General features: G+C 51.5%; 1 protein-coding gene across 2 annotated transcripts in view; it reads left to right on the plus strand.

Moving 5' to 3' along the window:
• Nucleotides 1–4,099: 4,099 nt before the first annotated feature.
• Nucleotides 4,100–25,504, plus strand: part of HTR7 (5-hydroxytryptamine receptor 7) — a 77,575-nt gene continuing 56,170 nt past the window's right edge. For both annotated transcript variants that reach the window (XM_038743924.1, XM_038743925.1), the window contains exon 1: nt 4,100–4,436. In XM_038743924.1, the coding sequence (XP_038599852.1) occupies nt 4,114–4,436 (323 nt within the window). In that variant the 5' untranslated portion in view covers nt 4,100–4,113. The remainder of the gene's footprint in view (nt 4,437–25,504) is intronic.

Genomic DNA, 25,504 nt, shown 5'->3' on the forward strand with positions numbered 1-25,504 from the left:
GCAGTGTGTAGGGGCAGTGTGTAGGGGCAGTGGGGCAGTGTGTTGGGGCAGTGTGTAGGGGCAGCGGGGCAGTGTGTTGGGGCAGTGTGTAGGGGCAGCGTGAGGGCAGTGCGCGGGCAGCGACGATCTCTAGGGAGTGGCACCCTAAGGGCAGCGCGGGGACAGTGTGGGGGCAGTGTGAGGGCAGCGTGCGGGCAGCGATGATCTCTAGGGAGTGGCACCCTAAGGGGCAGCGTGGGGACAGTGTAGGGGTAGTGCGGGGGCAATGCAGGGGCAGTGCCGATCTCTAGGGAGAGGCAGTCTAGGGGCAGTGGAGGGGCATGTAGAAGCAGTGCGGGAGCAGTGTAGGGGCAGCACTGATCTCTAGGTAGAGGCAATCCAGGGGTAGCGCGGGGGCAGTGGAGGGGCAGTGCGGGGGCAGTGACTATCTCTAGGGAGAGGCAGTCTAGGGGCAGTGAAGGGGTATCATCATCATCGTCAGTCGTATTTATTGAGCGCTTACTATGTGCAGAGCACTGTACTAAGCGCTTGGGAAGTACAAATTGGCAACATATAGAGACAGTCCCTACCCAACAGTGGAAGCAGTGTGGGAGCAGTGTAGGGGCAGGGCGGGGGCAGCATCGATCTCTAGGGAGAGGCAATCGAGGGGTAGCGCGGGGGCAGTGGAGGGGCAGTGCGGGGGCAGCGACTATCTCCAGGGAGAGGCAGTGTAGGGGCAGTGCAGGGGCAGGGCGGGGGCAGGGTGTAGGGGCAGTGCGGGGGCAGCGCCGATCTGTAGGGAGCGGCAGCGCGGGGGCAGAGGGGGAGCGGTTTGGGGGGTGGGGGCCGGGGGCGCGTCGGGGGGCGGCGGGGGGGGGGGGGGGGGAGAAGCCCCGAGAATACAGAGCCACGACGGCTCAGTCCGGTGGAGGGCCGACACACCCGCGGGCCGGCGGACACCACCGGGGCAGCGGGGCACCGGGGGAGCGGGGCACCGGGGGAGAGGGGCACCGGGGGAGAGGGGCACCGGGGCAGCGGGGCACCGGGGCAGCAGCATCACCGGGGGAGCGGGGCACCGGGGCAGCAGCATCACCGGGGGAGCGGGGCACCGGGGCAGCAGCATCACCGGGGGAGCGGGGCACCGGGGCAGCAGCATCACCGGGGGAGCGGGGCACCGGGGCACCAGCATCACCGGGGGAGCGGGGCACCGGGACAGCAGCACCGGGGGAGCGGGGCACCGGGGCACCATCATCACCGGGGAAGCGGGGTACCAGGGTAGCATCACCGTGGGAGCGGGTCCCTCCATGGAGGCCGGTCCGGGCGGCTGTCTGCCAACCAACCGCCCGGCCCCCGGGGCCCCCGGGGCCCAACGGCGAGAGGTGACGGAGCGGGACGCGGGCGGCTGATGGACGGGGAGCGACCCAACTCTGACGGACCCCGGAGTGGGAGGGAGGGAGGGAGAGGAGGAGGGGCGGAGGGGCGGAGGGGAGGAGGGGCCGAGGGGAGGGGCGCGGGGGGCGGGGGCGGGGGCGGGGAAAAAAGACCCCCCCGGGCTGGGACAGCGGGAAGACCCCAGGTGGGTGCAGGACGAAGACGCCGCCCCCCGCCCCCCGGAATGGGGGAGGGGGGGCGGAGAAAGACCCTGGGGTGGGGGGAGCGGGAGGGCCGGGGGCCAGGGGGAGCCATTCTCCGATTGGTGGGGAAGGAAAGAAGGGCAAGGCCCCCGGGCTGGGCAAGGGAGGCGGGAGGAGCGGGGGACCCCGGCCCCACAGAAGGAGAAGGAGGAGAAAAGGAGGAGAAGGAGAGGGAGAAGCAGGGGACAGGAGGAGGGAGCAGGGCGGGAGGACCGCTCTCCACCTCCGGGCAGCGACGGCTCTGGGCGCCCCGCGCAGCGCCCCGCGCATCGGCCCGGCCGGAGCCCGGGGAGGGGCCGCCGGGACCCCCGGGACCCCCGGGACCCCTGGGGAGGGAAGGGGGGGGGAGCCCGCCCGCCCGCCCGCCAGCCCCGGGGCTCGGACAGACGGCTAAGGGGCGCCGACGGACGGGGCGCGCTGCTCTGTGAGTGCCCTGCCGGGAGGGGGCGCTACCGGACCGGGGGGGCCCTGCCGGGAGGGGGCGCTATCGGACGGGGGGGGGGCCTGCTGCTTGGGGGCGCGCTGCTGCCTGGGTGCCCTGCCGGGAGGGGGCGCTACCGAGCGGGGTGCCCTGCTGCGTGGGTGCCCTGTTGCGTGGGTGCCCTGCCGGGAGGGGGCGCCACCGGGCGGGGGGCCCTGTCGGGAGGGGGCGCGCTGCTGTGTGGGTGCCCTGCCGGGAGGGGACGCTACGGGGTGGGGTGCCCTGCTGCCTGGGGGGTGCGCTGCTGCCTGGGGGGTGCGCTGCTGCGTGGGTGCCCTGCCGGGAGGGGGCGCTACCGGACGGGGTGCCCTGCGGCTTGGGGGGCGCTCTACTGTGTGGGTGCCCAGCCGGGAGGGGGCGCTACCGGGCGGGGTGCACTGCTGCTTGGGGGGCGCGCTGCTGCGTGGGTGCCCTGCCGGGAGGGGGCGCTACCGAGCCGGGGGGGGGGGGCTGCTGCTTGGGGGGCGCGCTGCTGCGTGGGTGCCCTGCCGGGCGGGGGCGCTACCGGACCGAGAGCCCTACCGGGTGCGGGTACGGGGTGCCCTGCCGGGAGGGGGCGTTACCGGACGGGGGCCCTAGTGTGTTTGGTGGGGGGCGCTGCCGCCTGGAGTGCCCTGCAGGGTGAGGGGCGCTGCTGTGTGCTGTGACCCGGCAGGGGGCGCTACGTGGCGGGGGCCCTTGGGCGTGTGGTGGGAGGCGCTGCCGCGCGGGGTGCCCTACCGGGAGGGGGCGCTACAAGGCGGGGCGCCCTTCCTATTGGCGGGGGGCGCTGCCTCGCTGTGCCCTGCCGAGGGGGGGCGCTGCTGTGTAGTGTGCCTTGCCGGGCGGGGCCGCTACCGGGCGGGGGCCCCAGGGCGTGCGGTGGAAGGCGCTGCAGCGTGGGGTGTCCTGCTGGGAGGGGGCGCTGCCGAGCGCGGTGCCCTGCCGTCTGCGGGGGGCACTGCCGCGCTGTGCCCTGCCCTGCCTGGAGGGGGCGCCGCTGTGTAGTGTGCCCCGCCGGGAGGGGGCGCTGCCGGGCGGGGCGCCCTGCCGCTTGGTGGTGGGCGTTGCCGCGCTGTGCCCTTCCTAGAGGGGGCGCCGCTGTGTAGTGTGCCCCGCCGGGAGGGGGCGCTGCCGAGCGCGGTGCCCTGCCGTCTGCAGGGGGCGCTGCCGCGCGCTGTGCCCTGCCCTGCCTAGAGGGGGCGCCGCTGTGTAGTGTGCCCCGCCGGGAGGGGGCGCTGCCGACCGCAGTGCCCTGCCCTGCCTAGAGGGGGCGCCGCTGTGTAGTGTGCCCCGCCGGGAGGGGGCGCTGCCGAGGGCGGTGCCCTGCCGTCTGCGGGGGGCGCTGCTGCGCGCTGTGCCCTGCCCTGCCTAGAGGGGGCACCGCCGTGTAGTGTGCCCCGCCGGGAGGGGGCGCTGCCGAGCGCGGTGCCCTGCCTTCTGCGGGGGCCGCTGCCACGCGCGGTGCCCTGCCCTGGCTAGAGGGGGCGCCGCTGTGCAGTGTGCCCCGCCGGGAGGGGGCGCTGCGGGGCCTGCGGGGTGTCCGTCGGGGGGGGTGACCGTCGAGGGTCAGGGGGAGCACTGCCGAGCGCAGTGAGCTGCCGGGAGGGGGCGCTGCCGAGCGCGGTGCCCTGCCGTCTGCGGGGGCCGCTGCCGCGCGGGGTGCCCTGCCCTTCCTAGAGGGGGCGCCGCTGTGTAGTGTGCCCCGCCGGGAGGGGGCGCTGCGGGGCCTGCGGGGTGTCCGTCGGGGGGCGGCCGTCGAGGGTCAGGGTCATCAGCCCGGTGTTCTTCTTCTCCTCCTCCTCCTCCTCCCGGCCCTCCCCGCAGGTGTCCGTCCCCCGGGCGGCGGGATGCTGTCGGCGTCCTGGTCCCCGCGCCTGGCGCGCCCGCCGCCGGCCGCGTCGGGTCCGCCGCCCCCCCCCTCCGCCGCCGCCGGGTCCGCCGGGGCCTCCGCCGGGTCCGCCGGGTCCGCCGGGTCCGCCGTCGCCCCCCGCCCCGCCGTCGTCGGCGGGTCCGAACGGGTCCCGCTGCGGGTGGGGCATGGAGCCGCACGGGCCGGCCGAGCGGGCGGCGGTGGGGGCGGTGCTGACGCTGCTGCCGCTGCTGACGGCGGCGGGCAACGGGCTGGTGGTGGCGGCCGTCTGCTGCGTGAAGAAGCTCCGCCAGCCCGCCAACTACCTCATCGTGTCGCTGGCCCTGGCCGACCTGTCGGTGGCCGTGGCCGTCATGCCCTTCGTCAGCGTCACCGACCTCATCGGCGGCCGCTGGGTCTTCGGGCGCCTCTTCTGCAACGTCTTCATCGCCCTCGACGTCACCTGCTGCACCGCCTCCATCCTCACCCTCTGCCTCATCAGCGTCGACAGGTCAGGGCGCCCCGGACCCCCCCTCCCCCCCGACGGCCACCCCCGACGGCCACCCACAAGACGGCGACGACGACCGGGGTGCAGCGTGGCTCAACGGAAAGAGCCCGGCCTTTGGAGTCACAGGTCACGGGTTCACCGACTGCCAGCTGTGACACCTTGGGCAGATCACTTCACTTCTCTGGGCCTCGGTTCCCTCACCTGTAAAATGGGGATGAAGGCTGTGCGCCCCACGTGGGACAACCTCGTCACCTTGTATCCCCCTCCGGCGCTTAGAACGGTGCTTGCACAGAGTGGGCGCTTAACAGATGCCATTATTAGAGAAGCAGCGTGGCTCGGTGGAAAGGAGTCCGAGGTCATGGGTTCAAATCCCGGCTCCGCCAACTGCCGGCTGTGCGACTTTGGGCAAGTCACTTCACTTCTCTGGGCCTCAGTTCCCTCGTCTGTAAAACGGGGATGAAGGCTGTGAGCCCCCCGTGGGACAGCTCCTGATCACCTTGTAACCCCCCAGCGCTTAGAACAGTGCTTTGCACATAGTAAGCGCTTAATAAATGCTATCATTATTATTAGTCGAGCGCTCACTATGTGCCAAGCGCTGTTCTCAGCTCCGGAATGGGATACGAGGTCCTCGGGTTGCCCCGCCTGGGGCTCACGCTCCTCATCCCCACTTGGCAGATGAGAGAACTGAGCCACAGACAAGTTAATAATAATAATGATAGTAATGATAACGATGGGATTTGTTAAGCGCTTACTATGTGCCAAGCGCTGTTCTCAGCGCTGGGGAGGATACAAGGTCCTCAGGTTGCCCCGTGTGGGGCTCACACTCTTCATCCCCACTTGGCAGATGGCGGAACTCAGCCACAGAGAAGTAAATGATAACGAGGGTGTTTGTTAAGCGCTAACTATGTGTCAAGCACTGTTCACAGCCCCGGAGTGGGATACGAGGTCCTCAGGTTGCCCCGCGTGAGGCTCACGCTCCTCATCCCCACTTGGCAGATGAGGGAACTCAGCCACAGACAAGTTTATAATAATGATGATAGTAATGATAACGATGGGATTTGTTAAGCGCTAACTATGTGCCAAGCACTGTTCTCAGCCCTGGAGTGGGACACGAGGTCCTCAGGTTGCCCCACGTGGGACTCACACTCCTCATCCCCACTTGGCACACGAGGGAACTCAGCCACAGAGAAGTTGATATTGATAATAGCAATAATAAAAGCCCCGTTCTCAGCCCTGGAGTGGGATACGAGGTCCTCAGGTTGCCCCGCGTGGGGCTCACATCCCCATCCCCACTTGGCAGATGAGGGAACTCAGCCACAGAGAAGCTAATAATAATAATAACAGTGATAACGAGGGTATTTGTTAAGCGCTATGTGCCAAGCACGGTTCTCAGCCCCGGGGTGGGATACAAGGTCCTCAGGTTGCCCCGCGTGGGGCTCATACTCTTCATCCCCAAATGGCAGATCATCATCATCATCAATCGTGCTTATTGATGATGAGGGAACTCAGCCACAGAGAAGTTAATAATATTAATAGCAATGATAACAAGGGTATTTGTTAAGCACTAACCATGTGCCAAGCACGGTTCTCAGCCCTGGAGTGGGATGTGAGGTCCTCAGGCTGCCCCGCGTGGGGCTCACACTCCTCGTCACCACTTGGCAGATGAGGGAACTGAGCCACAGAGTAGTTAATAATAATAATAGTAGTAATGATAACGAGGGTACTTGTTAAGCATTTACTATAGGCCAAGCACTGTTCTCAGCCCTGGAGTGGGATACGAGGTCCTCAGGTTGCCCCGCCTGGGGCTCGCACTCTTCATCCCCACTTGGCAGATGAGGGGACTCAGCCACAGAGAAGTTAATCATCATCATCAATCGTATTTATTGAGCGCTTACTATGTGCAGAGCACTGTACTAAGCGCTTGGGAAGTACAAATTGGCAACATATAGAGACAGTCCCTACCCAACAGTGGGCTCACAGTCTAATAGGGGGAGACAGAGAACAAAACCAAACATACTAACAAAATAAAATAAATAGAATAGATATGTACAAATAAAATAAATAAATAAATAGAGTAAAAAATATGTACAAACATATATACATATATACAGGTGCTGTGGGGAAGGGAAGGAGGTAAGATGGGGGGGATGGAGAGGGGGACGAGGGGGAGAGGAAGGAAGGGGCTCAGTCTGGGAAGGCCTCCTGGAGGAGGTGAGCTCTCAGCAGGGCCCCGAAGGGAGGAAGAGAGCTAGCTTGGCGGATGGGCAGAGGGAGGGCATTCCAGGCCCGGGGGATGACGTGGGCCGGGGGTCGATGGCAAGACAGGCGAGACCGAGGTACGGTGAGGAGATCAGCGGTGGAGGAGCGGAGGGTGCTGACTGGGCTGTAGAAGGAGAGAAGGGAGGTGAGGTAGGAGGGGGCGAGGTGATGGAGAGCCCCGAAGCTCTCCATCACCTCCTCTGTTATTATTATTAACAGAGAAGTTAATAATAATAATAGCAATGATAAAGAGGGTATTTGTTAAGCGCTGTGTGCCAAGCACAGTTCTCAGCCCCGGAGTGGGATACGAGGTCCTCAGGTTGCCCCGCGTGGGGCTCACACTCCTCATCCCCACTTGGCAGATGAGGGAACTGAGCCACAGACAAGTTAATAATAATAAGAATAGTAATGATAACGAGGGTATTTGTTCAGGGCTTACTATGTGTCAAGCACTGTTCTCAGCACTGGGGAGGATACAAGGTCCTCAGGTTGCCCCACGTGGGGCTTACACTCTTCATCCCCACTTGGCAGATGAGGGAACTGAGCCACAGAGAAGTTAATAATAATAATAGCAATGATAAAAGCACCGTTCTCAGCCATGGAATGGGATACGAGGTCCTCAGTTTGCCCCGCCTGGGGCTCACACTCTTCATCCCCACTTGGCAGATGAGGGAACTGAGGCACAGAGAAGTTAATAATGATAATGATGCTATTTTTTAAGCCCTTACAATGTGCCAAGCGCTATTCTCAGAGATGGGGAGGGATACGAGCTCATCAAGTTGCCCCACGTGGGGCTCACAGTCTTCATCTCCACTGTACAGATGAGGGAATTGAGGCACAAGGAGGTTAATAATAATGATAATGATGGTGTTTGTAAAGCGCTTACTATGTGCCGAGCACTGTTCTCAGCACTGGGGAGGATACGAGGTACTCAGGTTGCCCCACGTGAGGCTCACACTCTTCATCCCCACTTTGCATATGAGGGAGCTGAGGTACAGAAAAGTTGTTAATAATAATAACGATAATGATGGTATTTGTTTAGCACTTACTATGTGCCGAGCACTGTTCTCAGTGCTGGGGTCGGGGCGGATTCGAAGTACTCAGGTTGCCCCACATGGGGCTCACAGGCTTAATCCCCATTTTACAGATGAGGTAACTGAGGCACAGAGAAGTGAAGTGACTTGCCCAAGGTCCCACAGCAGACAAGTGGAGGAGCCGGAATTAGAACCCATGACCTCTGGCTCCCAAGCCCGGGCTCTTTCCACTGGTACTTGTTAAATGATTACTCCGTGTCAACCATTGTTCCAAATAATGGGGTAAATACATGATCATCAAGGGGAACACAGATTCGGAGGAGGAGGAGGGAGGTAGGGTGATAACTGGAAGGGGCAGGGGGCTCACGGTCTAAGTGGGAGGGGCTGCAACATTTTAAGTCGTGTTAGGGAATGCTTTATTTCCTCTGCTGGAACTCTTTAAATCAGCCAGGTTTCTGACGGGGCAAGATCTCCACAGCTTCAAAAAATCAAGGCCTTTGGCCTGTAGAATCATTTTAGCTTCAAGAGTTCTTTGCTGTTTTTGAAAGGGAAACACATGAATCGAAAACCCCCTATGGAAAGATTCTTACTGTGCTTTTCAAACTCTTTCTTTTCCCTTCTAAAGTTTCTAAGAAAATGTTTTTGATTCACATAATATGGGTACATTTCTCTCTTCTTAACTTTTGGAGTCTCCCGTCGAGTCTTGGGCCTGAGATTTCAGGAATGAGAACCTAGAGCGAAGGAACTGATTACAGTGTCGGCGGCTTGTACGGGGCTACCTACGCTCCCTCGCCTCTGCCGTTCGTGTCCCTGCCGGACTATATTTGGAAAATATCGCCGACAAATGTATTTATAGAGAGTTAATCATCCCAAGGTTCCAAGCTCCCTCTATTCTGTAAGCTCATTGCCTGAAGGGAATGTATCTACCTGTATCTATCTGTTACAGTGTAGCTCTTCACGCAGTAAGTGCCGGTTGTGGACAGGGAATGTGTCTGTTTATTGTTTTATATTGGGCTTTCCCAGGTGCTTAGTACAGTGCTGCACACGAAGCTTGTTGTGGGAAGGGAGTGTATCTACCAACGCTGTTATAGTGTACTCTCCCATGCTCAGTACAGTGCTCTGCACGCAGTAAGTGCTGGTTGTGGGCAGGGAATGTCTGTTTATTGTTTTATATTGAACTCTCCCAAGTGATGATGATGATGATGAAGGTATTTGTTCATTCATATTAATTGAGCACTTACCGTGTGCAGAGCACTGTACTAAGCGCTTGGGAAGTACAAATCGACAACGTATAGAGACAGTCCCTACCCAACAACGGGCTCACAGTCTAGAAGGGGGAGACAGACAACAAAACAAAACAAGTAGACCAGTGTCAATACCATCAGAATAGCTATAAACACATCATTAATAAAATAAATAGAGTAATAAATATGTACAAATAAAACTAAGCGTGATGAATATGTACAAATATATACGAGTGCTGTGGGGAGGGGAAGGGGGTAGGGCAGAGGGAGGGAGGGGACCGATGGGAAGGGGAGGAGGAGGAGGAGAGGAAAAAGAGGGGAGCTCAGTCTGGGAAGGCCTCATCAATCAATCAATCAATCAATCGTATTTATTGAGCGCTTACTATGTGCAGAGCACTGTACTAAGCACTTGGGAAGTACAAATTGGCATCACAAAGAGACAGTCCCTACCCAACAGTGGGCTCACAGTCTAAAAGGGGGAGACAGAGAACAGAACCAAACATACCAACAAAATAAAATAAGTAGGATAGAAATGTACAAGTAAAATAAATAAATGAATAAATAAATAGAGTAATAAATATGTACAACCATATATACATATATACATGTGCTGTGGGGAAGGGAAGGAGGTAAGACGGGGGGATGGAGAGGGGGACGAGGGGGAGAGGAAAGAAGGGGCTCAGTCTGGGAAGGCCTCCTGGAGGAGGTGAGCTCTCAGCAGGGCCTTGAAGGGAAGCAGGGCCTTGAAGGGGCTCAGTCTGGGAAGGCCTCATGGAGGAGGCGAGCTCTCAGTGGGACGGTGAAGGGAGGAAGAGCTTGGTGGATGTGTGGAGGGAGGGCATTCCAGGCCAGGGGAAGGTCGTGGGCCAGAGGTCGACGGCGGGACAGGCGAGAACGAGGTACAGTGAGGAGGTTAGCGGCAGAGGAGCGGAGGGTGCGGGCTGGGCTGGAGAAGGAAAAATGGGAGGTGAGGTAGGAGGGGGCGAGGGGATGGACAACGTTGAAGCCGAGAGTGAGGAGTTTTTGCTTGATTCGTGGGTTGATAGGCAATCACTGAAGATTTTTGAGGAGAGGAGTGACGTGCCCAGGACGTTTCTGTACAAAGATAATCCGGGCAGCAGAGTGAAGCATAGACTGAAGTGAGGAGAGACAGGAGGATGGGAGATCAGAAAGGAGACTGATGCAGTAATCCAGTCGGGATAGAATGAGAGAATGAACCAGCAAGGTAGGGTTTGGATGGAGAGGAAAGGGCGGATCTTGGCGATGTTGTGGAGGCTTGGTGTTTAGACTTTCGCCAGCAGCGTTCAGCAGCTCGAGCATAAGAGCAAAGGAGGTGGACAGTGGCAGTGATTGAAGGCTGTGGGTTAGTGGTGCGAGAGCGGCGAAGGGAAAGGGGAGTGAGTGAGTTGAGTAGAGAGGGTGGAGTTGAGAGCAGTAATCTGGTCATCAAGAGTGGGTGGAGAGGATAGGGAGACCAGGTGGAGTGTGATGCGTTGAGAGAGATGGGTGGGGTCGAGAGAGCGGAGGTCCCTGTGGGGTAGTAAAGTAGATTTACAGGAGGGAGGAGTGTGAGTGAGGAGGCAGGTGAGAAGGTTGTGATCAGAGAGAGGGATTTCAGAGTTGGTGAGGGTGGAGATAGTGCAGCAGTAAGAGATGTTGAGATCGAGGGTGTGACCAAGTTGGTGAGTGGGCAAGGCGGGGTGGGGCAGGAGGTTGGTGGAGTCAAGGAGTGATAGAAGACAGGCGGCAGAGGAGTCACCAGGGACATCCATGTTGATGTCTCCAAGGATCAGACTGGGCATGGAGGGCATGGCGTGGCATTTGTTAAGCGCTTACTATGTGTCAAGAACTGTTCTAAGCGTTGGGGTAGATACAAGGTAATCAGGTTGTCCCATGTGGGGCTCACAGTCTTAATCCCCATGTTACAGGTGAGGTAACTGAGGCACAAGAGAAGGTAAGTGACTTGCCCAAAGTCGCACAGCTGATGTGGCAGAGTCGGGATTAGAACCCAGGACCTCTGACTCCCAAGCCAGTACTCTTTCCCCTAAGCCACGCTGCTTCCCTAAGTGCTTAGTTAGTTCTCCCAAGTGCTTAGTACAGAGCTCTGCCCACGGTAAGAACTGGTTGTGGGCAGAGAATGTGTCTGCTTATTATTTTATATCGGACACTCCCAAGTGCTTAGTACAGTGCTTTGCCTTTAAGAGCTCATTGAATACGACTGAAAGAGTGAATGAATGAATAAATGTTATTGATTGATTGGAGAATAATGAAAATAGCCTAGGTATTCCCTGCTACGATTAGGCACTTTGGAAGGAACACTATTTCAGAGCACTAGAGGGCTCTTTAGTGTATTACAGCTCTACACAATGTAGGCAGACTGTAGAAACCAACGTTAGGTGCTTTGGGACCATCAATTGATTATTTAAGCAAGTATCAATCAAGTATTTATTGAGCACTTACTGTGTTCAGAGCATTGAACTAAGTGCTTGAGGGAGTACAATGTAATAGAGTTGGTAGACAGGGACCCTGCCCTTCAGGAGCTCTCTAGGTGCAGAGCACTGGACTAAGCACTTGGGAGAGTAAAATAATGATAATAATGGCATTTGTTAAGTGCTTACCAAGTGCCGAGCACTGTCATAAGCACTGGGTTAGATACGAGGTAATCAGGTTGTCCCACGTGGGACTCACAGTCTTAATCCCCATTTTCCAGATGAGGTCACCGAGGCACAGAGAAGTTAAGTGACTTGCCCAAAATCACACAGCTGATCAGTGGTGGAGCTGGGATTAGAACCCATGACCTAATGACTCCCTAGCCTGAGCTCTTTCCTCTAAGCCACCCTGCAGTGTGGTGAATATGGTTCCCTGCCTTGAGAAGCTTACAGCCTTTAGGGCACAGAGCAGTGTACTAAGCACTCAGGGAAGTACAGTAGAGTTGGTGAAGAAGATCCCTTACCTCCCCGCATTTACAATCTAATGAAGAAGGGCCAACTTTTCATTTTGAGTGTCGGGGGCAAAAGCGGGGCAGGAATTTTAGAGGACTGGGAGGGAACAAAAACTTCAAAGATCTAGCGGGCTTGTACAGACAGGGTTACCTTTTGGACGGGGCTACCTTCGCTCCCTCGTCTCTGCCACTCGTGTCCCTGCTGGACTGTATTTGGAAAATATCGCCACCAAATGTATTCATAGAGAGTGAATCATCCCGAAGTTCCCTCTTTCTCCCTCTAGTCTGTAAGCTTGTTATGGGAAGGGAATGTTATAGTGTACTCTCCCAAGTGCTTAGTACAAGCAATCAGTTGGGGGCCTTTCAACCCCGACTGGAAACTCTCATACCTCGTCAGAGATTTGGGATGCGCTAGTCTTAGTGTGTTCCACCTAAAAATCTCTGCGAGCCACCTACCCCATGAGGTGAGCACCTGTGATGATTGGCACTGTTAAAATTGTCCGCTTACTTTATTGTTTTGTCAAGGTGCATACTTGGGAGATAAAACATGCAAAATCAAACTATGCACTGTAATAATAGGCTATCGTAGGTTATGCTTCTTTGTTAGGATAGGAGACAGGTAAAAAAATGTCCTTGGCATTTTACCTGTTATGAGAACATTTTGACAATCCAGTCAGTGAACCATTTTTGGAGCCAAGCGTGAAGCGTTTCAGTCTAAAACTCAAAGGGCCGCTGATGGTCACCAACCGAAGAAAGAGCTCTCTTTTTCCTGTGGAGGGTGCCTTCGCTGGAAGTCAGTCAACCATGGCAGAGGCAGAGGCAAGAGCAGAGCCAGAGGCAGAGGGATTCTAGCTGGTTTTAGAGGTGGGAGAACCAGGCAATCATCCGGCACTGCAGTTTAAAGGCATGGTGCTTTCAGGGCCTCCACACTTTCCCTTGCAAGTGGGAGGAGTGGCTCAGTTGGGTACCCATCGGTGGGGCGGGACCCCTGAAACAGTGCCTTGTGGGCTCAGTCAGGAGGTCAGAGGAAGTGGGTTAATAAGTTTAAGGGTTTTTTCCTTAAACCAGTAGTTCGATCTCCTTACACTCTTTCTTCCATTCTCTCCCCCTGGAAATGGGCCAGAGAGGGGCTTCATACCCTCACTCTCCCCCTCCCAATTTGGTAAGCCCAGGGGACTTGCCAGAGGGCACCAAATATCTAGAACCAGCTCTGTCAGGAGCAGGAGAGGCCCAAAAATGGAAATTGAGGGCAATTGGATGCACACAATTCACCTTCCAAATCTCTCCCTCTGGACTGGAAGCTTATTGTGGAAAGGGAACATGCCTGCCAACTCTGCACCTAGTAAAGTGCTCAATAAATTCATTCATTCAGTCATTTATCAAGCACTTACTGTGTGCAGAGCACTGTACTAAGCACTTGGAAAGTACAATTCGGCAATAGGTAGAGACAATCCCTACTCAACAATGGGCTCACAGTCTAGAAGGTGGGCTCGCAGTCTAGAAGATGTTGGCATTTGTTAGCTATTACTATGTGTGAAGCACTGTTCTAAGCGCTGGGAGGACACAAGGTGATCAGGTTGTCCCACGTGGGGCTCACATTCTTCATCCCCATTTTACAGATGAGGTAACTGAGGCACAGAGAAGTTAAGTGGCTTGCCCAAGGTTACATAGCTGACAAGCGGCGGAGCTGGAATTAGAACCCATGACCTCTGACTCCCAAGCCCGTGCTCCTTCCACTGAGCCGTTGATGATGATGATCATGATCATCATCATCATCAATCGCATTTATTGAGCACTTACTATGTGCAGAGCACTGTACTAAGCGCTTGGGAAGTACAAATTGGCAACATATAGAGACAGTCCCTACCCAACAGTGGGCTGAAGCAGCTGCATCAGAGAACCAGCATGGCTCAGTGGAAAGAGCATGGGCTTTGGAGTCAGAGGTCATGGGTTCAAATCCCAGCTCCGCCACTTGTTAGCTGTGTGACTTTGGGCAAGTCACTTATCTTCTCTGTGCCTCAGTTACCTCATCTGTAAAATAGGGATGAAGACTGTGAGCCCCACGTGGAACAACCTGATCGCCTTGTATCCCCCCAACGCTCAGAACAGTGCTTTGCACATAGTAAGCACTTAACAAACACCATCATCATCATCATCATCATCATGAGCCCGTTGCTGGGGAGGGATTGTCCCTATTTGTGGCCTAATTGTACTTTTCAAGCACTTAGTACAGTGCTCTGCAAACAGTAAGGACTCAATAAATGCGAATGAATGAATGAATGAATGATGTTATGTAACCAGGCAGTGAGCCATTCATCTCCAAATGGGTAGGGGATATATAAGAAAGAGACTTTTCCATTTGTGAGATGGTGGAGACTGGTTGTCCTGTCACTGACTCATAAGAGCGGTACCTCAGAGTCCCCATTACCCAGCTCTATTTAAAACTGATTGCGAGGCCCATCTTCAAACATCAGAGCTCCTGGTGAGAATGGAAACCGCTGAAATCTGAATACTTGTTTTCTTGTGAGTACTCCAAGTAATGAGTGTTGAGGAATAAGGGAAAGGACACTAGGCACATCTGATTAATTATTTCTGAGGAGAATGGTTTTTAAAGGTTAGCAATGATATGGGACGCTGCGTGAAAAATGACACGAAAACAGCAACAGTTCATTGGAAATAGTCTGGGCCAAACAGAAACCAGAGGCAAACGATCAGTTAAGCTATAATAACAATAATAGTGTTTGTTAAATGCTTACTATGTGCCAAGCACTGTTCTAAGCGCAGGGGTAGATACAAGGTAACCAGGTCGTCCCACATGGGGCTCACAATCTTCATCCCCATTTTACAGATGAGGTAACTGAGTCACAGTGAAGTTAAGTGGCTTGCCCAGGGCTACACAGCAGACAAGTGGCGGAGCCAGGATTAGAGAAGCAGCTTGACTTAATGAAAAGAGAATGGGCTTGGGAGTCAGAGGTCATGGGTTCTAATGTGACTTTAGACAAGTCACTTAACTTCTCTGTGCCTCAGTTACCTCATCTGTCAAATGGGGATAAAGACTGTGAGCCCCAGGTGGGACAACCTGATTACTCTGTATCTACCCCAGCGCTTAGAACAGCGCTTGGTACATAGTAAGTGCTTAACAAGTACCATTATTATTATTATTATTAAACCCCACATCCTCTGACTCCCAAGCCTGTGATCTTTCCACTAAGCCACACTGCTTCTCTGCTATATGCTTTAACCCAGCTGTTAAAAGGATACTATTTTTCTTTCATGGAGTTCCTCTTTCGGTCTCCTTTGGCTTTTTGTGTTTTTCTGTGAGTCGAGCTCTCCATGTTGGAGTTGAGGACTCGTAATTGATGCAACCGCAGGACTAGCTGCCAAAAGGGTAATCCTCTTATGGTTTTTTAGTGAAACAATTCCCAGTTCCTAAGGCAGAAGGTCATTTCCACAAATTCAAGGGCATTTCTCATTGTATGAAACTTCTCCGGTCCATTCCAGTGTTGGGAAAAAATTGCTTCTCCATTTTTCTTGATGCTTTCAAGCAAACCTGCCGGCTGAGCTGGGGAAATGGAGAGGAGTCAGGGCTCCAGAAGATGATTATTATTATTGTTATTTTTGCCCAAAGTAGGTAAAGCACATTACGATCATTACCTGGCTGCATTTAGTTTGCATATAGACAGAGCTGATGTTCTGTCAATCAATCAATGGTAATTATTAAGCACTTACTGTATGTGGAATACTGAATTAAGTGCTTGGAAGAGTTCGCTACAATAGAGTTGGTAGATAGGTTCTCTGCCCACATAGAATTTACAGTCTAGAGGGGGAAACAGGCATTAATATAAACACATTATGGATATATACAAAAGTACATATGGATATGTACACATGTACATATGTACACATTCAATAAATACGATCGAATGAATAAGTGCTGTGGGGCTGAGGGTGGGGTGATTATCAAGTGCTCAGATCCAAGTGCGTAAGTGACACAGAAGGGAGCGGGAGTGACGGAGAAGAGGACTCAATCGAGGAAGGCCTCTTGAAGGAGATGTAAACTTAATCAATTTTAGTTCTATTCAATAACCCCTGGCACTGGGAACTGAAGCCATTTGTACGTTAGGGAGAGGTTTCCAGTCTGACTCACCTAAAAGAGTTATTTTGGCTTCCATGATATTTAAGCATATTATTAATCAGTTTCCCTCAGCATCTTATATATGAACCCCCACTAGACTGTAAGCTCGTTTTGGGCAGGGAATGTGTCTGCTTATTTTTATAGTGTACTCTTCACAAGTGCTTAGCATAGTGCTCAGCACACATTAAGTGCTCAATAAATATGACTGAATGATTGATTGGTAATTGGCTAGAGTTTATGTCAGGCTGGGCTTTGCTTCCTGGTTAAATACAAAGGGCTCGTCTTTGTGGATTTCAGAAGGAGACTTGGAGGAACAGGGTGATGGTTGAGAAATTGGGAGGGTGGTAAATGGAGAATTAATTCATTCATTCAATCGTATTTATTGAATGTGTACTGTGCTAATCATATTTATTGAGTGCTAAGCGCTTGGAAGAGTACAGTATAGCAATAAACAGACACATTCCCTGCCCACAATGAGCCTACAGTCCAGAGAATGGATCAATGGTATTTACTGATCGCTTGCCGTGTGCAAGGCGCTCTACTAAACACTTGGAACAGAGCGATAGAGTAGGGAGACACAAGCCCTGCCCACAAAAGCTAATAATGTAGTGAGAAAAAAATTCATATCCTTTTTTTTTATAATGGTATTTAAGCACTTACTATGTGCCAGGCACTGTTCTGAGCACTGAAGTAGATACAAAGTAATAAGGTTGGACACAGTCTGTGCCCTACACGGGCTCACCGTCTTAGTCCCCATTTTACAGATGAGGTAACTGAGGCGCAGAGAAGTGAAGTGACTTGCCTAAGGTCAAACAGCAGACAAGTGGCGGAGACAGGGTTAAAACCCAGGTCCTTCTGACTCCCAGCCACTCTGGAATTCCAGCCTTGCGGAATTCCTTCCGATTTATACAGTCTCTCTTCTAAGCCCTGCTACTAGAAAGCATTCCTCTGAGGCCTTACTTTGTGAAAGTTTAAAGGGGAAGGGAGGGATGTATCATAGACAGAGTTGGGATATCCCAAGCCCTAGGTTTGCTGGGTAAAGTGAGGGCTCCAGTTGCACTTTCAGATCTGTGGGATAAGGGAGAGATGGAGCCAAGCTGCTTCCCCTGAAGGGAAGGAGGGAGAGGGAGACGGAGAGGGAGAGGGAGAGAGAGAGAGAGAGAGAGTGTGTGTGTGTGTGTGTTTGCACTTACATGACCGTACGCTCATTGTGGGCAGGGAATGTGTCTGTTTATTGCTGTATTGTCCTCTCCGAATCACTCAGTACAGTGCTCTGGACACAGTAAGCGCTCAATAAATACGATGGAATGAATGAATGGGGTTAGGTTTGTTGGGGAGGAGGGTTAGATGGGGGCTGCTGCTCCATGCAGAGGCTGGTTCTGGGAGCCCAGGGCTCTGTGCTGGTTGCTGACTTTGCTGTGATTGTGGGACCAAGAAGACCTGGGACTTTAATACTATGGGTAGGTCAGACCTCCCATAGCCACAGTCCCATCAGCAGGCTCAACCTGCACATCTTCAGCCCCTGGAGAAGGGCCACTTCTGGACTTGTCAGTGGTGGTTTCCTGTTGGGGGAGGGGGGATCTAGTGTCAGGATTAGGGTGGGTATCATCAGTTTTTCCACCCCATTCTTCTCTGAGAGGTAGAGCTGTGCAGACTCCCCTCTGAGGCCAACTTTAAGCAGGGGTATGGGTGGGGAGGAACAGAACAGGCAGGTTTTGTGCTGGAAATTGAATTCTGCAGTTCTGGATCTCCTGTCCCTGGAGAACAAACACCTCCTGGACTAATAAAGCTAGGATTCTGAGGAGGGGTCAGATCCATTTTAATAGGGCAATCAATCAATCAATCGTATTTATTGAGTGCTTACTGTGTGCAGAGCACTGTACTAAGCCCTTGGGAGAGTACAACACAACAATATAACAGACACATTCTCTGCCTACCATGGGCTTACAGTCAGCTTAAAGATGGTGGCCTGTCTGTCTCCCTCGCCTCTCCTGATCTTAGGGTCAGAAGAGGTGATGGGAGTCCAAGCTGCTGTGTCCCCTGGTCGTCGTGCTGGATTCCAGGCCAGAGGGAACATGCTGCTTTGTGGAGATCAACGCTTTCTCCTTCCCTGTGACTGCTTGGGCCTGCTGGTGGAGACCGTGCCCTATTGCTGCCGCTGCTGCTCTGCTCCATTCTACCCAACGCTGCTCCTAGGATTGCTTCTCAGAAAAGTCCAGTTGTGTTGCTGACTCTCTGCTTTCCACTTCTGGACTCATGTTCTGGCTTTACCGCAGCAGCTGCAGGGAGCCCGATAGTAACGTTGGCTGGATCCAGCCAGCGAAGGCAGAACGGGAATCCTGTAGTGAAGAGCAGAGAGGCAGCAGCAAAACAGGATTTTTCCCTCTTCTCACTGCACCACTCTTGGACTCTCTCTGCTTCAGACTGTTTTCCCTTCTGACTGGAGGCCCTCTTTGAGCTCCCCAAAATATAGTCATCCTAGGACAGAGCCTTCTCCCTACTGTCTTCTGGGACCTCTGGGGCTTGGGGTGGGTTAGAGAGAGAAAAGGAAAAGGGCAATGATGTACAACACAGTGGCTAGCTCCTCCTCCAACATGCTCTGGCCTCTAGACTGTAAGCTCACTGTGGGCAGGGAATGTGTCTATGCACGTTGAACATTATTCTCCCCCAAGCACTTGGCATTCATTCATTCAGTCAGTCAGTCAGTCGCACTTAGAGTGCTTACTGTGTGCAGAGCACTGTACTAAGCACTTGGGAAGTACAATTCAGCAAGAGAGACAATCCCTGTCCTCAATGGGCTTACAGTCTAGAAGGGGGGAAACAGACATCAAAGAAGTAAACAGCCATCAATATCATCAATTTAAATAAACAGAATTATAGCTATATACCCATCAAAACAAGTAAACAGGCACTAATACAAATAAATGGAATTATAGGTATGTACATAGATACACAAGTGCTGCGGGGTGGGGAATGGGGACAGAGAAAAGGGAGCGAGTCATTGTGATGGGCAGGGGAGGGGGAGGTGAGGCAAAGCGGGGCTTAGTTTGGGAAAAGGGGGGCTTAGTCTTAGTACTGTTCTCTGCCCACAATAAGCAATCAATAAATGGAATGTGCCTACCCATTCTGTTATATTGTACTCTTCCAAGCACTTAGTACATTGCTGTGCACACAGTAAGCACTCAGTAAATATGATTGATTGATAAATGCGATTGATTGATTGATTGATCCCTCTAGGGACAGGTCTGGCCAGGGCAGTGCCTTTTAAGAAGGAAGTGGAATGCTAAGTAGACACAAAGAAGTGACTTAGGGGACTTTGGCCAAATGGCTTGGGCAGTTGGGTTCTAATTAAGTAGACTTTTTGTTAGTTAGATGGATGTTGCCATGATTCCGGCATGTCTCAGAAGTTGTGGAGAGAAGCCAGCTCTGGTGGGATGAGGGGGAGACCCAGAAAATTGGGAAAACTGTTCCAGCAGCACCCAAGCAGTTGGGGCGAGTCTCCCCTTTGGGCAGGCAGAGGGAAGTTTTCTCTCCCTGTTCACTTGATGTGCAATGCCAGGGAGGGAGCAATATACTCTAGTTTTTCCCACCCCAGGTCATTTAGAGGGTCTTCAATTAACTAAGGGGCACAGTAGCTGGCAGAGGATTGTTTGTCACTTTTAAATTTGAGCGCTGTTGGGCTGGTTTGCTTAGTACAGTGCTCTGCACACAATAAGCACTCAATAAATACGATTGAATGAATCTTGTCAGTTATCTACAGAATAATGCTTCTGAAAGAATGTCTGCTTACTTAGAAATGTAAGTTTCTCAATAACTGAATCACCAAGGAAATGAGTAAATATTATTAATCAGCTACAGACAGATAGCAAGGGCTGAAATGGAGGGGAAAAAGGCAGAACGTTTATATTCTGAGCAATTAGACCAGTTTGTATCACTTTCTGAACAGCACTGCCATGGCTGGGTTAAGATCTAGCTCTGTCTTCTCCACTGTGGTGCTGAGTAGGAGGGGCTTCTGTGCCAGCCCCTAGGCTCCAAGGGCCCGGGAGTACAAGAACCACCATGGCTTAGTGGGTAGAGCACAGGCCTGGAAGTTGGAAGGTCATGGGTTCTAGTATTGGCTCTGCCATTTATCTGCTGTGTGACCTTGGGCAAGTCAATTCCCTTCTCTGTGCCTCAGTTATCTCATCTGTAAAATGGGGATTGAAATTGTGAGCCCGACGTGGGACAGGAACCGTGTCGAACCCAATTTGCTTGTATCCTCCCCAGCACTTGGTAAAGTACCTCGTATATAGTAAGCGCTTAACAAATACCATAACTTTTATAAGGGAGAAGTGACGTAGGGGGACTCATTAAGCAGTGTCCATTGGCAAGGCTGTGGCACTGCACTGCCTAGAGCTGCCAATTTCTGCCACTGCCACAGTCATCTTGGGCAGAAGGGATGGCTGGTGGGGACAGTGTGGAGGAGGAAGGGGAGGAGGAGCAGAGGGACTGTAAAAGCTGCCCAGTCTCACCCTCTTTCCTTTTTTTTAAGGTACTTGTTAAGTGCTTACTATGTGCCAGGCACTGTCCTAAGCACTGCAGTAGATACAAGCTAATCAGGTTGGACACAGTCCCTGTCCCACTTGGGACTTCCAGCCTTAATCCCCGTTTTACAGATGAGACACAGGCACAGAGTAGTGAAGTGGCTTTCCCACGGTCACACAGTGCTCGAGTGGTGGAGCCGGGCTTAGAACCCAGGTTCTTCTGACTCCTAGGGCTGTGTTTTATCTACTAGGCCAGGCTGCTTCTCTGCTTCTTCCTTCTCCTTGGGCATTGGCAACAGTTTCTGCTGCTGCCTCCGCCACCACCAAAATACCTGAACTGGCTCATGCTGGGGACTTCTGGAACTTCTGGCCAGATGAAGTGCAACATTGGCAGCTGCAGCTGGGCAGACAGAGGAGGAGGAGACTTCACTTCTCCCCCACTGCTGCCATACTGCAGTCTCTCTCAACTAGTTCTCCCTCAAGGCTGGAGGTTTGCTCGCCTTTCCTCACTGTCTGAGGGTACGGTTTCCCATTCTTCCCTTCTCCCTCTTTTCGGCATCTGACTGGATTAAGTGAGTCATGGGGCAGCGGCAGGAGCTGGGAGAAGAGGAACAGGAGAGGGGTTTTTGGAGTAGATGCTCGTGTAGTGAGTGGCATTATAACCATCCGCAGGATTCATTCCTTATCTAATTTACTGTATTCAAATTTTGCTGTGAAATCAGACCCATCCTTGTTGTTGTTGCCTTATGCTGTCGAGTTGACAGCATAGCGACGTTGACACATCTCTCCCAGAATGGCCCACTTCCATCTGCAGTTGTTCTTGTGGCATATCCATAGAGTTTTCTTGGTAAAAATATGGAAGTGGTGTACCATTGCCTCCTTCCACACAGTCAACTTGAGTCTCTGTCCTCGAGTACTTCCCAAGCACTTAGTACAGTGCTCTGCACACAGTAAGCACTCAATAAATACGATTGAATGAATGAATGAATGAGTCTCTCCCATGCTACTGCTGTCCAGCTCAGGGGATTTTTGACTTGTAGCAGATTGCCTTCCACTTTCGAGCCACTGACCAAGCTAGGAATAGAATGGATATGCCTCTGCTTGACTCTCCCTCCCATAGTCGTGATACTGGAAACTCTCCAGGTGTGACACTGAGAGGGGTCAGACTCATTCTAAGTAGTCTAATAATGATGATGATGGAATTTGTTAAGCGCTTATGATGTGCCAAGCACTGTTCTAATCTCTGTGGTAGATACAAGGTAATCAGGTTGCCCCACGTGGGGCTCCCAGTCTTAATCCCCATTTTACAGATGAGGTAACTGAGGCACCAAGAAGTTAAGTGACTTGCCCAAAGTCACACAGCAAAACTACACATTTCCCCAAGGTGAAAAAGTCCTCCTTTAGTAGAGCTGCCTTTTTATCATCATTTATATTCATTCCATCAGTGTTATTCTAAATTAAATCAGGTCTTACGATTTTTGAACCTTTCTATGCCACAGTTAAGAGAAATATTGGAACCGATTTCACCCGAGAAATAAATTGGAAGAACAAGCCAAATGGAAATGAAAATGGAACATCTGTCTGTGTTTGGATAAAGGCTCTTGGCAAAATGGGTCTGAGTTTGGCCTCGATAAGGCAGACTTATTCAAGAGGCTGACCACGTATGTTTGATTATTTTAAGGGGGCCAAACCTTCAAAAAATGGCTCTGTTAAAAATTGAGTGGAATGTCTTAAATTTGGAAGTTGAGCAACAGAAGAATATTCTTGGAAAAAAGAGAAAGACAAAAAAGAGACAGAAGGGCAAAGGAGAAAACAGCATGAGGCGTTGGAAACATTAACTGCAACAAAATAATAATAATAATGGTATTTGCTAAGTGCTTACTCTGTGCCAAGCACTGAATTAACTGCTGGAGAAAATGCAAGATGATAAGGTCCCACAAGGGGCTCACAGTCTAAGTAGGAGTGAGAATCAATCAATCAATCAATCAATCGTATTTATTGAGCGCTTACTGTGTACAGAGCACTGTACTAAGCGCTTGGGAAGTACAAGTTGGCAACATTATAGAGACGATTCCTACCCAACAGTGGGCTCACAGAAGCAGCTTGGCCTAGTGGAATAAGCAGGGGCCTGGGAGTCTGAAGACCTGGGTTCTAATTCTGTTTCTGCCCAAATGCTTGCTGTTTGACCTTGGGCAAGTCAGTTATGTTCTCCATGCCTCAGTTCTCCTGTTTTCTTTCCTACTTAAACTGGGAGCCCCATGTGGGTCAGGGACTGTGTCCAACCTAATTCACTTGTATCAACCCCAGTGCTTAGAACAGTGTTTGTCACATAGTAAAAGCTTAACAAATACCATTAAAAAAGAATTCCCCATTTTGCAGATGAGAGAAATGAGGCACTGTGAAGTTAAATGATTTGTGCAAAATCACACAGCAGAGAGAAGTGGCAGAGCACTTGGATTATTCGTTCATTCAATTCATTCAATCGTATTTATTGAGTGCTTACTGTGTGCAGAGCACTGTACTAAACGCTTGGAAAGTACAAATTGGCAACATATAGAGATGGTCCCTACCCAACAACCCAAGTCCTCTGACCCCCAGGCCTGTGCTCATTCCACCAGGCCACACTGCTTCACAATCAACACAACTAAGGACAAGCTTTTCTGTGTGCCCAGTGGGGCTGGTTCTGTGGGTCCACATTGGCTTTTTCAGCCTCACACAGACTCATAGCTGAACTTTACCTGTCATCTTTGACTACGAAGGTCAATTGTAGATATGTATCTATTTATAATTCTAATCCCTGCTCTGCCACTTGTCAGCTGTGTGATTTGGGGCAAGTTACAATTACTTTGGGCCTCAGTGACCTCATCTGTAAAATGGGGATTAAGACTGTGAGCCCCACGAGGGACAACCTGATCACCTTGTACCCCCCCCCCCCTTAGCACTTAGAACAGTGCTTGGCACATGGTAAGTGCTTAACAAATGCCATTATTATCATTATTATTATTATGAATAAATACATTCTTTGAAAATATGTACAGCTTTTTTTTTTAACAAAGCCCTCGGGGTGAAGGGGAGGTTATTTTCCAAATGTGTTGGTGGTCTATTTAGGTAGTGGCAACAGCAAGAGCTTGGGAGTCAGAGGTCCTGGGTTCTAAGTCTGACTCCGCCACTTATCAGCTGGGTGACTTTGGACAAGTAACTTATTTTATCTGGCCTCAGTTACCTCATCTGTAAAATGGGGATTAAGACTGTGAGCCCCACGTGGGGCAACCTGATCACCTTGTACCTACCCCAGAGCTTAGAACAGTGCTTGGCACATAGTAAGCACTTAACAAATACCATCATCATTATTATTATTATCCCAAATTTATTTCCCATGGAATAGTTGAGAAAAATTAAGCCCAGAAATGGGAGTTGCAAATATAGGAGATAGACTCAGGTCTTAACTTGCTCCTCTTAAATCCAGGTATGAGAACTCTGATCTGAGAAGGGAAAAGTATATTGTTTTTTCTGGAAACTCCAAAGCTCAATACAGATGTTTACCATGAAGCTCACTGCAGGCATGGAATGTGTCTACCAACTCTGTTATACTATACTCTCCCAAGTGCTTAGCACAATGTTCTGCACACAGTAAACGGTCAATAAATCCCATTGATGGATTGAGATTTCTATTTTGTGTGTGTGTGTGTGTGTGTATATCTATATATCTATATATAGATATATAGATATATATACATCTCCCTTCAATGCTTTTCTAATTTGGCTTTAATTTTTCTACATGAAAAATTATGTACATGAAAAACGTGTGTGTGTGTGTGTGTTTATCTATATATCTATATATAGATATATAGATATATATACATCTCCCTTCAATGCTTTTCTAATTTGACCTTAATTTTTCTACATGAAAAGTATTTGTTTCAGTCCCACTGTACTCCTGCAATGACTTTTTTATTTTTAATGAGGTATACGTGAATCTATTTGAAAAGACCTATTGAGAGATCAGGGCAACAGGAAATGTCCCACTTTTCAGGGTGTATTCAAGGTGTTTTCAAGGTGACTATGAGCATCAGAGCTGCTCAACCTGACTATAGCAAAGACTGTCTGGTTATAGGTAATTGAAAAGCTGCAGGGGGCTTTTGATAGCTCCTTGGAACTAGATGATGCACCTTGTGTGAATGCCCTTGGTCTCTAGAACGATTTGCCAGAAGTTAATCAGGCTCTCTCCCTTTCCTTGATACAGCTAAAAGAAATGCAGGCTTTGTGAAATAGAACACCAGCCCCTCAAAGGATGAAGGAGTATTCACAGCCTGTGTGAGTGTGTGAGCGTATCTGAACTCAGCGAAAAATGGATTCACTACATTCAGAGTAATACATCAGGAATGTTAAAAATATAGTGGGAATTAATCAACTGTACAATTTGCCCACCCTAAATAATGGGGAATGTTGAAGGGTAAATTGATTTAGCTGAATTTAAAATGTTTCCTGTAATTGCATGTAACACTGTTATGGATGGAACAGAGTTGACTCCAGAAGTTCAAGGCTTAATCTGATGAAAGTATAGGAGAGAAATACCATTTTTAGAAATATTAGATTTTAAATGGAAGTCAATGCAGGAGTCACCTGACATCTGTAGGTCTCATTTCTTAGCTGGAGAGTGTTAATATTTATTGCAGTGCTAATGCAGAACACTGATTTTTGAAGAGTACTTTGGTCTGGAGTACATTATTAGTCATTTAGAACTAGAAATTTCTCTGGGCAGAGAGACACTTTCAGAGTGCTGAAGAGTAGGGGAGAAAGAAGGGAGAAAAAGGGAGAAAAAGACTTAGCTGGCGTGTATATTTTCTTTCAATGAATAAAAATGCAGTTAGTTGTAAAAGTGCAATATCAGGAACAATGTTCATTCATTCACTCCTTCGTATTTATTGAACGCTT

Source organism: Tachyglossus aculeatus, chromosome 3 (assembly GCF_015852505.1).
Source record: "Tachyglossus aculeatus isolate mTacAcu1 chromosome 3, mTacAcu1.pri, whole genome shotgun sequence".
In the NCBI taxonomy this organism is placed as follows: domain Eukaryota; kingdom Metazoa; phylum Chordata; class Mammalia; order Monotremata; family Tachyglossidae; genus Tachyglossus; species Tachyglossus aculeatus.